General features: G+C 33.1%; 1 protein-coding gene across 1 annotated transcript; it reads left to right on the plus strand.

The window, feature by feature from the left end:
• The first annotated feature begins 8,818 nt into the window (after positions 1–8,818).
• LOC108985637 (phytosulfokines 3-like) lies at positions 8,819–9,707 on the plus strand. Its single transcript, XM_018958006.2, has 2 exons — positions 8,819–9,167; positions 9,275–9,707. The coding sequence occupies exons 1-2, from the start codon at positions 9,045–9,047 to the stop codon at positions 9,410–9,412; spliced, it is 261 nt and encodes an 86-aa protein (XP_018813551.1). The 5' UTR covers positions 8,819–9,044; the 3' UTR covers positions 9,413–9,707.
• The last annotated feature ends 6,386 nt before the right edge of the window (positions 9,708–16,093 follow it).

Raw genomic sequence — 16,093 nt, forward strand, 5'->3', positions numbered from 1 at the left:
TGTCTTATCATAGCTCGGATTGTTGGGTAGGAAGGATGTGGTCAGCATCCCACAAGTCTTGTAAAAACAGTTGGGTGGGGTTGTCGGTGTCATGAGTCTGAATTGTGACACTTTCCCTTTTGTGATTTGTCATTATTTTTCAGTTAACATTAGCTTCTTCGTTTTTGCTTACAGAATGTGCAGGATCTCTCTGACATATCACTTGAAGTCTTTTTTTTTTTTTTTTAAATATGGAACTTTCATTTCATGAATTAAACATCAATACATGGTTTATCTGCCAACACAACAGACATGCACTCAGGAGGACCCTCCTCTAACAAAACTCTTTCACTCACAGACCTTAGAGCTAATTTAGCAGCTTCATGAGCTACCTTGCTTCTCTCAACAGTACATGAGACCTTGTAGTGCACCTGTCTATAGGTACTCGGCTCAGCCTTGGCTGGTGCTAGCATTGTTGTAGGGCTTTTAAACTGATTTTCAAAAACAGCTACATTCCTTCTGGACCATAACTTAAGAAAGAAAACTAATATGAGCTCTAAATCCTCCTTATCCAGCCTCGAGTACAAGTCAGTCCATAGGGACTGGAAATCACTGTAGTTAATCTGCCATTTCTTCACTGGACTTCCCTCTCCACCCATTACATCAGCTGCTGCAGGGCATGTCCAGAGTACAAGATCACTTGAAGTTCTATTTGCCGGAATTATTTTGTAATTCATATCTTGTAGTTTTGTATTTTCCAATGTAATGTAATGTGTCAATAACAAAATAGTATAATATGTAATGGATTGCATGCATTTTAGTTTTTCATTTTTATATATTTTCATTATTCTGGAAAATGTTAGTATTATGCTTTTTAATGATGACTCAGAAATTGTTTTCATAAAATATTATGCTTTTATAAAAAATTATGATTTTCAACACTTTTTTAAAATTGTTTTAATAAGTATAGAAGAATTATGCTTTTCAACATTTTAATTATAGGCTTTTATAAAATAAAAAAAAAATTATGCTTCTAAACACATTATAGGGAATTAAAAACAAATCGGGTACAACTCGGAACCCGGATTCACCAGGGTTCTGGCTCGGGTTTGACCCGGATCAACCCGGTCTGTGTTTTAGCCCGGATTTGAAAGCCGGGTTCTGGTCTTGATATACCAGGGTTTCCGGGTCGGAACCCGAATGAACACCCCTAAATTAGATTTCATGATGAGAAGCTAGCTAATTTGATTTAATTAAGGTTATTCGTGTGTGTATATACATATATATCCTTTTAACTTAAAAGTGGCTATAAACGATATGAACAGTAATGAACAGTATACAATGCTACAGTAATGAATAGTGTTGAATAGTGCGACATTATGAAACATGTTACAGTAATCAACAGTGCCGAACAGTGTTACAGTATGTGCTACAGTGATGAGCAGTGTTCGTGAACAGTAATAAACAGTGTTAAACATTAAAATAAATAGTAGAGTTTTGTTAAATATATTGTTAAATAAATGCTATATACAGTTGTGGAATACGCAAACACCGTGCAGTCGCTTTGAAAAATAGTGGGGTCTACTATTAAAAAATTAATTTATTTTCATATGGATCCCATATTTATTCACTTTTTTCAAAACGACTGCACGGCGCTTGCACACTCACGATTGCAAATATCATTTATCATTTTTTTAAGAGAGTAAAATCATATAAATAATTAGAGTTTTTAATATAATTTAAATCTCATAATATTCTTAATTAACTAAAATTATTTAGATAAAAAGATTTTTTACAATTATAATATTTTTGGAGTTTCAAAAATAGAAAAGACTTACTTTAATAATGAAAAAATATGAGAACAATATAGAAATAAAAGATTATGTATTTTTTCAGTTCTCCTTGGGTCATTGAGTATTATGGTTGAATTCTACACAATTCATATATTTTGCTAAGAAAACTATTGTAAAAATATCTAAAATCTTTTAATTTTCATATTACTCATATTACTGTAACGTTTTGTTATCATTATAATGCTTGTTAAAATTTATTTTCCTGTTCCTGTACATTAAATTATTAGCTAATTAATTTTCTTTAAAAAAACATATTATTTTTATACATCATATTCTTTTTTTGAACATATCATTTTTAATTAGATAAATAGACAAACGTGCTTTACAAGTTATATAACCGCTAGTGTGTGTACATATATATATATATATATATATATATATATATATATGAGCCTGGTTATATATCAGTCAATACTTTCCACACACTATGATTATTATTATTATTTTTTAAATTCAATATACTGAATATGTTGAGGATTATATCAACAGATTGATATTAAGTAATTTCTTTTATATATATATATATATAGTACTATTCGATTTTGACACGAGAAAATGAATTATGAGCCGGACACCTAGGCAACAAAACTAACAGCGCGTGACAATTACTGTTGCTATCTCTCTCTCGATCGCTAGCTAGCTCAGTAGGCTCCTAGTTAGGCATGGGGGCGGGCCCAAGTGGGCTCCTATTATAATTCGGAGCCACGTTCAAATCTGTTCACTGATTGTCAAATCGAAGCCCGATCGAGGATGGGATATTGATGGTCCTTCACAAATGTTATTATTTTTGGACAAATGTTTGGGTCCCAAATTTGAAACCTAAAAAATATCTCGAGTGTAATTTTTTTTTTTTTTACCGAATATTTAAAAAAATATATTTTAATGATGTTGTGAATTTTTTATTTTTTTAAAAATGTCTATGATGATTAAAAAAATACATGAAAAAAAAAATAAGAAAAACAATTACTCTATTCGGAATATTTTTTGGATCTCGAATTCGGGATTCGTAGCAGTACTCTTATTTTTTTACAAAATATATGTAGTACAGATTTTATAAAAATAAATTTATAAATTAATATAATTTCATATGATACGTTAGATATATTTTTTAATTTTTTAATTTAATGTATCTTATCAAGACATGTCAATGTAAAATTTTATTTTTGTAAAATTTCTTGGTGGCTAAAACATTTCTATTGTATGTGCAAAACGTACCGTTAATTATTGGACAAATAGTGGGGAAGTAGCTAGCTAGGAAAAAAGAAAAAGATTCAAATGACCAATCCCACTAAAAAATTTTGTCTATGAATGGGGATTTTTCTAACTTTCCCTATGGTAGCAGTTGACATGAAATTAAGTTTATGCGCATACATGCGAGTCATCTCATCGATATCACGAGCAATCATCCTAATTGATCAGCTCATTGTTGTGCCTACAAGAAATCAGGCATTTTCCAACACTCAAAATCGTCGCTGGAATCAACACTTAATCCAAACCAAATCCGAGTCTTTCATCGTCTTATTTTCGTTACCAAACAACGCTTGAGGAATCAAAAGTAAAATCTTGTAAAAGTTCCAATTTTTTAAATTTAATTTTCTCAGAAACCAAACAAAGACAATACCTTTTTTACGACATAATCTAACTGTGGAAAAGATGGAAGCTTTGGGCATCGCAAGCCTCTGTTTTGGAAATCTCTAGATTCTGAAATACAATGGGTTGCAGTTTCTGCGGTGTTGTGCCGTGGATGAAGGTGGCACAAGATCCGTGAGAGGGAGAGCTTAAGTGGAGGGGCTGGGGATCGTTGGGGTAGCTACACCGGTAGTTGGAGGTGGTGCGGCGACTACGGACACGGCGGCACTAAGAACCCGAGAGAGAAGAGAGAGGGAGATCAGCAGGAGAGAGAGAAGAGGGAAGGGAGAGGCTTGGATGGGTTGGCCGACGATGGTGGAGGTGGAGGTGGACGGTGACGGTGAGTTGACGACAGCGTGAAGTGGCTGCTGCATGGAGGCATGAAGAGTGGGGATTGGGGGAGAAGAGGGACTGGGGAGAGACGGGAGGGGGGGAGGAGACGGCTGGAGGGAATTAAAGGAATGAAGGAAAAATGCGGGAGTTTTAAATTTTATTTGTTTTTCTGGCGCTTTTAATTCGCCGCTAATAAATATAAATTGGGCAAATATGACTTTTACAGCGATAATATTCGCTGCAAAAAGCATATATTGCGGCGATTCTAAAATATGACAGAAATAAGAAGCCGCTACAGTTACAATATTTTATTGTGAAAAATCGCTACAATAGGTATAAAAGTCACTGCAAGAAATAAAATAGTAATTCTGCTTCAGGATTTCCTACTTTTTGCGATGGAATTCTGCAACGGCATAGAAATCGCCGCAAATAATGACATTTTGCGACGATTTTTTTTGCGGTGATCTTAAAATTGCTGGAAATAACCTATTTTCTTGTAGTGTGCACCTACTCAGAATTAATAGCTCTACTATTTTCTGCCCTTCTATTGATTCCTCGTGTCAAGACTACTACTGCATGCGATCGAGAACGACCTGATCTCCTAAAGTTTTTCTCAACATTTATTGCAATCCTTTGATGTTTGATCCTCTACGTAATTTCCCAAAACTCAAACTGCATGCAGCTAGCTAGCACCAGTTGGGGCAGAATTTAACCTATATATAATATTAGTATAGTTAATTAATTATCCCCTAATTAGAAACCGACAGAGAGAGAGAAGAAAGGAAAAAGAAAAGCAAAGTTCTTCATCGATCAATGTTAGAAATTTCATTATTAATCAATATTGCAAAACAACATAATGGTCGGTGGTGCAAGTTGTACTAACTTGGTGGATATTACAAACTCTTTCTCAATTCCCTGGGAAGCCAGTCACGCAGTTGATTAATATATACGACCGGATACAAGTTACATACAAAAGGTCGCGTCACAATTACTACATGATGCACCATTTTCGCCTTTATCGTCGCCTTCTGCAATACTACCAAAGCTGGCAACTAGGGCTGTGAGGCATATTTTTCCAACCCTAATTTGCATCTCATGTTTTCTTGCATTCACACAACAAAGGACGAAGTCGTTTTGATTCTCTTTTTGACTATCTGTTGCAAAGTTTACAACAATCTTCTTCTGTCCAGACCTCAATCATTCAACACCACTAGTAGAATTATTGATGCAAGTTCATGATTGACTTACACAGTTTCCTAATAACCGTTAATTCTTTAGTAATGGGCCCACCCTTTTTTTTTTTTCTCAGGACTCCTTCTTGGGTATCTTCTAATTAAACTGTGGTTCTAGTAGTTTGATTGCACCTATCCACGTCGATTGCAAAATTGAGACAAAACTTTATCCTTTTTCCACCGACAAATATTGCAGGCAGCTTGGAGAACACGAGTTGCTTGAACTTTGAACGATTATTTACAGATCCATATTCCATGCCGTTCGGGCAAAGAATTTCTAGCTCTTAGATGTGACAATTCGGATGACAACATAAGCCGCGAAGCTGATCTTTATATATAATATAAATATACATATTATAATAATTAAGAACACTGTACCTACGTACTTACTGTAGATTGATGGAGCCATTCATATTCGATTTGCGTTTACATGTTCCAGTCAAACGATCTTCTTTTCGATTCGCTAACATTGAATTTTGAAATATATATAATGTGAAAGCTTGTACTACAAGGTATCAATAATTTGTCCTCGAATTTTCTCCTCTATGGAGCCCACGTCGCATACAGTCTGATAGAGACGACGTGGAAAACGGTACCATATAAATGTTAGAAAATGATTTACACAATATTTTTTATAATACTTTACATAACTATATTTTAAATGAAAAATATTTTTATAAAACATCTTATAAATCTTATCAGTTTTATCATTTACGACGTACATGTCATAAGATTTACCTGTATGTTGTGAAACTCTTAGCAATTCATAGAATAAATTGGTCGAATAAAGGCCAAAAAGTAGATTCTATCTGGATTCTTCTTAAGACTAAAGGTTATAATTCATTGCACGTCAATCATCTTTACCTGGCTAAATGATAAAGCTAGATCGATGGTAAATTGGTGGCCTATGGTTAATCACTTAATTGACCTGTTTATTTTCATGCAATATATGTAAATCGAGAGTCTAGTGTATTGGGTTTGTGGAGTCTGGTTTCATTGATCATGTATCAGCCTAATTTGATGACCCAACCCGATAAAAATGTGTTATAGTTTTTTGGCAGATTTTCAAAGAGCAAGTCATGGAGCGTAGACTTGGGCCTATCTTGATAGAAAGTTCGTTCGACGTTCATGCGATAGGTGGTTCGAGCGAAACTCAGATAGATAGTTCGCTTAAGTCTCGCTCGAGTGAATAAAGCAAAAAAGTAAAAATTAAGATTTTCTCTATGTGACACTACAAATATGTACTTAATAAATAATTTAGTACGTCATGAGTGTTCTGAACAGTGAAATTTAAAGTATATTTTGTGATTCCCACAGCATAATAAAATCCTCTACATTTGTGGACGTAAGCACATTGTCGAACCACATTAATTTTGTATTAATGTGTGATTAATTAATTTGCTTATGTAATTTGCTTTCACTTGTTTGTCACCACTGTCTTTTTATCAACATCTAGACTACATTCTAGCAAGCTTGGAATGTTTTTTTCTTTTTGGTGCAAATAAGAACTTCACAAATAATACGAAGGGTGCTCTTGTTGCATGGGTCTTTGACACTGAAGAAAGCCCAAAATTAAGCTTTCTGGTGATATTAATGCATATTGTTTCTACAATATCATTGGCGGAAGCCGCAACTGATAATCGAGCCAGCAGGCTGATCATCATGTTATGCGGCCGGTTCTGAGACATAAATAATATTTGAGGCTAAACAAAGTTAGAATCTAAGATTTCATCACAATTCTTAAAGAGCTAGCTAGCGTACTGGATCAAGTTGGAGGCTGATGAAAGCCGCAAGATGCGAGATTAATGTTGAAATTTAATATAATTTTGTAGCACATCATTATTAATCTAGTACTAAATAACAATTGCATTAATCATGGTATGAAAATTGTGATAATAGATAGTGGCGAATTGTGCATGATTGTTTTTTGCTAGGCGACCTCAATACTATGCAGGCTGACCACCTTTATATAGTTTGAATTGTTTTTAGTTGCCTTGGAGTTGGCAAATTAACTTTGAACTATTTGTGGAAAAAAATTATCGTGTAATTTAGTTTAAGAACAGTAATTTATTTGAAGATTTAGGAGATACGATTGTTCCAGGAAAGCTCCATCATGTGCAGTGATCAAAGTGAAATGTTGAAGTACTGCTTGTCAACTTTGAAGGAAGAAGATATATATTAGTAATGCTATACATCATACTATCATTCTATTTTGATCATATTAAGTAGTATGTGGTATATTCATCATCATTAGATGATAAAGAAGCAAATAATATAAATGATTATTTAATAGTGATAAATGTATGACATCATACTTAATAAGATGAAAGTCGAATGGTAGTATGGTGTATAGAATTTTTTATATATATATATAATATATATAGTGCTACTTTTTATTGAATTATCTTTAGTTTGAAAAAAATTATTTTCTGATTATAAAGGCTGTCTCTGCTGGATTTATCTATATATAGGCACACATTTATATACATGCACGCAAAGTAGGGAGGCCGGGGGAGAGACAGATCATGAAGGGAGGAATTATATATGCGGCTTGCCGGCCAACTCAACATTCCCTTTACCTACCGAAAGAATCACATCAGCTAAAAAAAAATCTTTTTGACTCGTTCAAGCAGTGGCTTTCGGTTTCACATATACTCTTTACGACAATATGTCTGCAGATTCCTTAATTCCCAGCTGCCTTCCCCACTTTGCATGCATTTTTCTACATTTGTGATCTTCTGCCTTCTACTTTTCCTAATTACTATTTTTTAATAGCCTCTGTCTCTCTGATCAACCTCCGTGAACAAAAGTATATATGTGTACGTATATATACACATATATTATATAGACGTAGATATAGATCATCCTGGCATGCATGCATGGCTCGAATATTATTTCTTCAAAACTTTTATCTTTGCTTCCCGTTTGCAGCTTGTTTGAACTGATCTGAATTTCTTTTTAATTAAACGTTTGCCTTAAGTACGACATACTCCCGTGATCAACAGAAATCTACGAGAGCAGGCCGATACATGCATGATCACGGGCGGCTCATTAGCATTAATTACGTTCGTTAATTTTTACAAAATTTAGCTAGCTTTTAGTTGAATATGATCTATTAATTTGTTGTTTTTGTGTCGGTGGGTTGACTATGATCTAGATCTAATCTTTGGGTAAAAGGGTTTAAGTTCAGAGTAATGGTAGAAATTCTAAAGTGATGATGTACGTAAAATTGATTTGTTTGTGTTTAATTGTTTTACATACATTAAGAAGATGAAAGATTATTATGATCAGATGTATTATATTAATATATAGTGAGTAAAGAAATAGTAAATATTAATGTCCGTTCAAATAAATTTTCATATTATATATCCTATATATCTAGCTAGCTAATTGGATGTAAACCGAGACGTACGTGTAACATGACTTTATAGTAGCTAGCTAGCTAGCAGGTAATTGCGGGCAGGCTGGCGCCTCATCCATGTCATTTTTTATCTTTTACGGAATTATAGTGCTTGCACTCTTTAAAACAATATATAAAAATGGTACTTATAATTTGGTTGTGAACGGAGGAAAAAATAGAGTCATCTCGAATAGCCTATACATATTAATCAACGGTATATATTTGTTGAATATTAGTCGTCAATTTGTGCTTCTATTTCTCCGATCGACCTGGCTAGCTAGTCAAAAAAGTAGTCCTCCTCGATATATATATTCAAATTAATGGTTCGATAGTATTAATCGTCGTGATGGTTAAGTTTTAGACGATCATGTACATTGGTGACTTTTAAAAAGCTGGCCAAATAGTAGTACCGATCATCATTTAATTTTTCTTTTCTTAATATTAATCCTGCGCGCCATATCATGTAAATTTAGCGCATGCATGCCCACATGATTTCGTCAGGTTCACACAGCACCATCAGTCTTTGAAAGACTACTTATAAATTCATTACGCTCGTAATTTCTTCTCTGTGTGGCTGTGTCTCTGAACCTTATCCCAACTTTCTATTGTAAATCAAAGATGGCAAAGGTCTCCACCGGCCTGTTAATGATAGCGCTTCTCCTCTGCTCCAGTACGCTGACCTATGCTTCCCGCCCAGAGCCAGGTTTTGCTGATGCGACTCCAGCAAATACCCATCATGGGGTTGGTTGAATTTAAATTTTCTTCTCTTATTTAGACTCGTATAAAATCGGGTTATTGATTTGAGCTTGATTTCATGGGTGCTTAATTGGTTTTTTTTTTCCTAATAGGATTTTGCGGAAGCAGATCAGCACGTTCATGCTGTGGATGAGAGCTCATGTGAAGGACTTGGAGAGGAGGAATGCTTGGAAAGGAGGACGTTGGCTGCTCACCTCGATTATATCTACACCCAGAAGCAGAAGCCATGAAATTATCTGCTAGCAGCTAGCTAGCTTGTTACTTCTTGTGGTCATTTGTGGAATATGTATAATCCTTATAATTTTACTATTATGATATTTCATTACCAAGTGTTTCTTTCCCTGCATGCATATTGTTCTTGCTTGGTTAGTGAAATGCATGCTGTATTAAAACAAAAAAAAAAACAAAAAATGCTTCTCTAGGGTTTTCTTTCTTTCTTTTATATTTTCCCCAGGTAAGTAAGCTGCCTGTATACGTCTAGGTTAATGAATAACGAATTAGCGAAGATTTTTAGATTTTGGTATACATGTATGTGTGTATGTATACACAGCAAAGTACTTTGGTCTTTCATGAATTCCTTTGCTTGCTTCTTTAGTCTCTGGGGAAAAATAACTCAAAAACCATAATTATGATCGCCTGCTTAATTAGAGTCAGTACTCATCATGTGGCTGCTCCAATTTACTTAAGTAAAAGTGTCGTAACTAGATTTTATATATTCTGATGGTTTGTAGTGCTAAAACAGGATACTTAATTAATTGTAAAAACATCATGGTTTTTACATGAGTTTATTCAGTTATGACGTCACAAGATTTGTCAACCTAACTAATTTACATTTGAAAGTTGTAAAAAGAAGTGAAATAACTCTATTTCTTAAAAATGTATATAGTTAGCAAGGTGCAATATGCAGTTCCAAAACACTTTAGTACTGCCTTTTGATAAATTGAATTTAAAAATAAAAAATAAAACAAGAAGAAGAAACATCCCATGTGGCTATCATGATATGTCAATCGATCTATATATGCATGTCTTGTGGATACATTTGTCATATATATATATATATAGACCACACACTCGATCGGGCTCACATCCAGTCAAGTCAAAAATATAGGATCGATAATCAATAATAATATATGGCAACCGATTGTCCAACCCGTTTTCTGAAAATATGAGGATGAGGATGATGATGATGATGTAAAGCCAACCTCAATTACGGCGTCCTCCCAACGCCCGTGCCGCTGCTCTATTAATTAAAATGCAGATATATATAAATTTACAAATTAAAGACTGAAAGAAGTAAAAAGTTGGTGAGTTCAGAGGAATTGCAGACAGATTTAAATGCCGACTTATGACCCCTTACTCGTCTCTTGTCCTGGCTTTTATTCAGAATTCAATGTAAACAACCACTTGATCGGCGAGTTGGTCTGGTTCCGTCGGGGAAGATGAGAAATAACTCAAGGGCAACTGTCGTTGGAACTAGTTGATGATCGATAGTTGAGCAATGCATAAATTTTGATCGCAGCCTGCAATATTAAGGCTTGAAACAAACAATTAAAGCCAACTATATAAGCTGGGATCAAGGCTGGTCAGCCTCGAAAAACCTGCTGTCATGTATATGTATATGATCAGCATTAGTTAAAAGTAGTACTTAAATAAATCAATACAAGGACAGCGATATTAATTCCAGAATCCAAATTACAGCGTACTACCATTGCTTCGATTGCGTTTGTCTGTAATATTAATTACTTCTGCTTCTTAATTGATTATTGGCATTATTGCTTTAATTTGTAGGTGGTCAATGGCCCTTGAAGTCGATGTTGTAGAGGATAATGGAGGCTCTTAATTTGTCCCATATCCATTCAATGGACCTCAGTCTATCTAGGCCGGCAAGGCCCCTAGCTAGCTTCTACGTAGCTTCTAACTATCTTCGAACTCTGGAGTTTTGGTGGTCCTTGCTTGCTTGAATACGTACATCGGTCTAATTTTATAGAGTTTTGTAACGTACAAGTAAGTTTATATCTATATATTAATATTATTATTTTTATATTCTAAATTTAAATTAATATTATTTTTAATAAAATTTATTTTTTGACTAATTATATTGAATGAATGTACATATTATTTAATAGAAACACTTATAATTAGATTTTTTTCAATTTTATATCACTAGTAATGATCGTAGAAATCACATCGGTATTATCCCATAATTAAAATAAAGCTTTTATCAGAAGCAGCAACTCAGGTTCTGCTCCTCCTTCTGTATATATAAAAAAAATTATTATATGGAGCAGTCACTGTAGGATGCACACATCTTGCATGGTTGCTATTTCTTTTTTCACCTCCCTTTTTATTCTAGGGAGTAGCCACTGTCGGATGCACACATTGCACACCTTACATGGCTGTTATTTCTTTTTTCACCGCCCTTTTTTATTTTTATTTTTGTCTCTCTTCTCATTTTCTTTTCTTTCTATTCAAAATTTTCATCCCATCTTGCGAAACCGCTCCTCCTCCCTCGCGTCGCCTCCCTCTGCCCAGCGCTAACACGTGACACCGTCCCTCTATTCAGCGCCACATCACTTAGCTCCACTGTCTGCCCAGCGCCACCACTCCCCGCGAACTCATCGAAAACCCCATTCTTCTTCATTGTGAAGCGATGTGGATCCCTCAAGTTTCCTCACAAAACCCACGAATCTTCTTCTTTTCAATGAATCGTTGAGTGGTGCTGACGAAGTCAAAACCCATCATTCCGAATATGCTTCTCTGTGAATCGCAGAACTCAGTTTTGATTTCAAGACCTTCTTCATCTTTAGAACATTCTCTGTGATTCTTTCAATCCCCTCAAATGCATTGTGATTTCCCCTTCATTGATTTGCTTATACTGCGATTTTCCACCATCTTAACTGGCAAGGTTCGTCGAAGAATAGGCAATGGGGAAGCGAGGGCAAGAGGGGGAGGAATAGAAGGCGTTGGGTTGGGTAAGCTTGGATCTGAAGTATTTTGATTTGCGAAAGAATATGTTTGATTAATTCTTCAATTTTCACTATTAGTTGCCTTTGAATCTCAATGCCAAGGAACAAGGAACCGACTTTATAAACAATTTTTTTTTTTAAATTTTTTTGGCCACATAAAATTACACTGGTTACCGAGAGAGTATAGGAAAAAGAATGAGAATGGAGGATCAAAGTTCTTTCGTTTATACTCTTCATGGTCCTTTCTTTTTTAAAGGTAAAGTTTGCGTAAGTTTGCTGAGAACCTGGAGGAAGATTGGTGTTTTTGTAAGGTTTTTTGAGAACTGAACAGAGGGCTGGTTTCAAACATTTGATCATTTTCATATTGCAAGTATTTAGTGAAAGCGGATTTAATAAACTCTAATTCTATGGCCATTTCTAACCAGGTAAAATCTCTCCTATGTATTTTTTTCTAGTATTAGAAAGGGTGGTTCTTTAAAATTGGCTTTTTTGTAGGAAAGTAGGGAGGTAGGATTATTAGATCATGTTGGAATTGGAATGCAGAGGTGGGATCCTTCTAATACAACATTATTGTTTTGATATATGTAATGTTAGGTTTTAAGGGAAGATGGAATTCTAATATAGTTATCTCATATATATATATATATATATATATATTTGAAGTATATATATATTTAACTAGCATATTCTAACCATCTTGAAGAGGAGAGTTTAGAGGGCCATAGGCATGATCATTTTTATTTTTTATTTTAGTTACGAGTTTTATATTGTCGCTAAAACATTACCATTTGCGAAGATAAATTAGGTTACAAAAAGTCAATTATTAAACTATAATTGGCAATAAATTGTAGTTTCACTAAAATTTATTATTTATGACAAAATGCAACTCGTTGGTAGTACTCTTCTACATCATGATTATTAGTGACGATTACAATCGTTGCTAATTCTCTAATCGTCATCATGATTACATTTTCTTTTGATGAAAATTTTTTCCGTTTATGTATTTACAACCAATATAAACAGCATTACAATTTTGGCCATTAGAAATGATATTAGCAACGAATTTAAAATTTTCTTCATTAAAGATAAACTTTTAATTGCAGTTTTTATATCCTGGCCATATATATATATATCCCCTAAATTAATTAGCATAACCATCAGCAAGCTGTTGATCGTTACTTTTTCTAAAAATATGCTTGATTTAAAAATGTAAACTATATAAGTATTTTTCCTCGAAACTCAAAAAAGGATCAAGGTGGCAAGGAGCTAGCTAGGTTAGTACGTAGGTTGCTGCTTTGACATTGAACCAGTTATCATAGGTTTGGATGGTGGGATGAGAATTTTTAATTTCAGATAAAAATTTAAAATATTATTTTTTAATATTATTATTATTTTAGAATTTGAAAAAATTGAATTCTTCATTATATTTTGTGTGAAAATTTAAAAAAGTTGTAATCATGAAATGAGATGAGAATATTGTGTCTCATCCTACTTGCCGAACCTGCCCTAAGGTGGTGGTACTAGTCCAAATTTCATAGTATGTAAGGGTGCAAATTAGTCGAATCCAGTCCGGATTATGTAACTAACTCAATAAAAATATTTTATATGGTCAATGATAATAAATTAGATGAAAATCACATTATTAATTTATATAATTACTATATAATTAGCTAATTATATTATATATTAGTTAATTGAGAGAATATTAAGAAGTGTTAATAACATATTTAAAATTTTATATTGTTAATGGTGATAGATTAAATGAAAATTACATAATAAATTGTATAATTATTATATAAATCATATATATATAATATTTTTATATTTATTTTTCATTCGGTCCGATTCGGTCCAAGGTGAAAAAACCCTAGACCAAGACCGGCTAAAACTTTTCGATCTTCTAAAATATGGATCGAGACCGACCAGTCTCAATCTCGGACCAGTCCGGTCCAAACGGTCGGTCCGGACCGACCGTTTGTCATCCCTAAATTAATACGTAGGAATCTCTGCAAAGGTGGTGGTACTAGTCTCGAGATCACAAGATAAACATATATTCAGAAATTTGACCACAATGATCTTCGATTATATAGCACCACACCCAACATGATGAGTACCTGAGTTGTTTTTTAAAACCCCTCTATATTTTATTGAGTTTAGAGTAGAAATGTGCTGCTTAGCCATAACCTAAATTTTTGGCTTAAGCAACAAGTAAGTTCTTGAAGCCGGTCACTTGATCAACACTTTCCAAATAATAAATGTACGAAGAAAGCCTAGGTCCCGTTTGGTTTTACTGACCATTTCATTCAATCTCATCTCATATGTGTAATCAAATGTGATCTTAGTCAGTACTCCATCATATCGAGTGACAATAATATTAATTCTTGGATCGTTTATAATATCTCTCATGGAGTTACACATTGTGATACGAACCATTAATCCAACACGAACACAACATGATAAAAGCAGATTTGAGTTTGGCCTTAACGGGTTCGGGTCAAAACAAGTTGACTCGTTAAAATACGATTGCTTAATAAGCCACTAACGGGTCAACCCATTATGACCCATTAAGAAAGTTGAATTTACATTTATATCATATTTGGAATTGTAATATTAATACTTTATAATGTGTGTTTATCATATTTGGGATTGTAACTTTAATATTATTACAATGTAAGTTTATCATATTTGTGCAATTGTGTGTTTATTATATTTGTTACTATTGAAATTTTAATGTCGGTATTTTTATTATTTGGATTGTAATTTTAGACTTGTAGTTAGTTTTTTTTTTATTTTTTTTGTAGATATTGTTTATATTTTAATATTTATATAAAATCAATCAAATCAAACGTGTTGAAATGGGTTGAGTCATATCGTGTCAATCTATTTCATATTTAGTAACGAGTTGTGTCATGTCAACCCGTTATCTTAATGGGTCGTGTTAAAGTTTAAAATTTTGACACAAAATTCTTAAGCGAGTTGTGTTCGGGTTGACCCATTAATTATAATGTACATGTCTTGACACGACAGGAACACGACTCTTAATACAATTTGACAGCCTTAGTATTAACATTTATTGAGATGATTTTAACCCAGTCATACTTTATAACCTAGTGCAGGCCAGCAAGTAAGTATTCTATATTTTATTTAAGTTGTTGTATTAAATATAAATTCAAAAAAAAATTATTTAAAAATTTTAAATAAAATCTCATTTGATTTAAAATTATGAAAATATTCGATATAATAATTTATATTTTATTTTATTATAATTACAAATGACTCACTTAAATTTCATTTTAATTTTCAATTTATATTGAGCCGCCCTTGACCTAGTGGTACTCGTCTTTCCATTGGCATTGAGATTGAAAAAATCTTACGAGAACCAATTCTTTGGTACTATTAGGCCAGGTTTAGATAGTAAAATTATCTCAATTTATCTCATCTAATCATTATAATTTTCTTAAATTTTTAAATAAAATATAATAAATAATTCAATATTTTTAAATCTCAAAATTAAAATAATATTTTATTTAACTGTTATCTAATCTCATTTTTTTCAAACTAGGTCTCAATAGCCCTCCTGTTTTAGGGTACGTTTGGGTGTTAAAAAGTGTTGAGAAGTGTTGAGAATGTTTGTGAATAGTTATGAGTAGAGATTGGAGTGAGTTTGTGGGTCCCATTCAGAGTATTTTGAGTTGTTTAGATGTGTAAAGTATGTTGAGTTGTTAACTTTTGAGTAGGTAATTGAAAAATGTGTGGATCCCATAAATATTATAGTGATTTTATTTTTAGTAATAAATATTATAATAATTTTATTATAGTGATTTTTTAATATTAATAAATATTGTAGTGATTTTATTTTATTTTTATATATAATAATGATAAATAGTATAACGATTTTATTTTTAATTTATATATAATTGTGATAAATATTATAATGATTTTATT

This window comes from Juglans regia, chromosome 7 (genome assembly GCF_001411555.2).
Source record: "Juglans regia cultivar Chandler chromosome 7, Walnut 2.0, whole genome shotgun sequence".
NCBI lineage: Eukaryota > Viridiplantae > Streptophyta > Magnoliopsida > Fagales > Juglandaceae > Juglans > Juglans regia.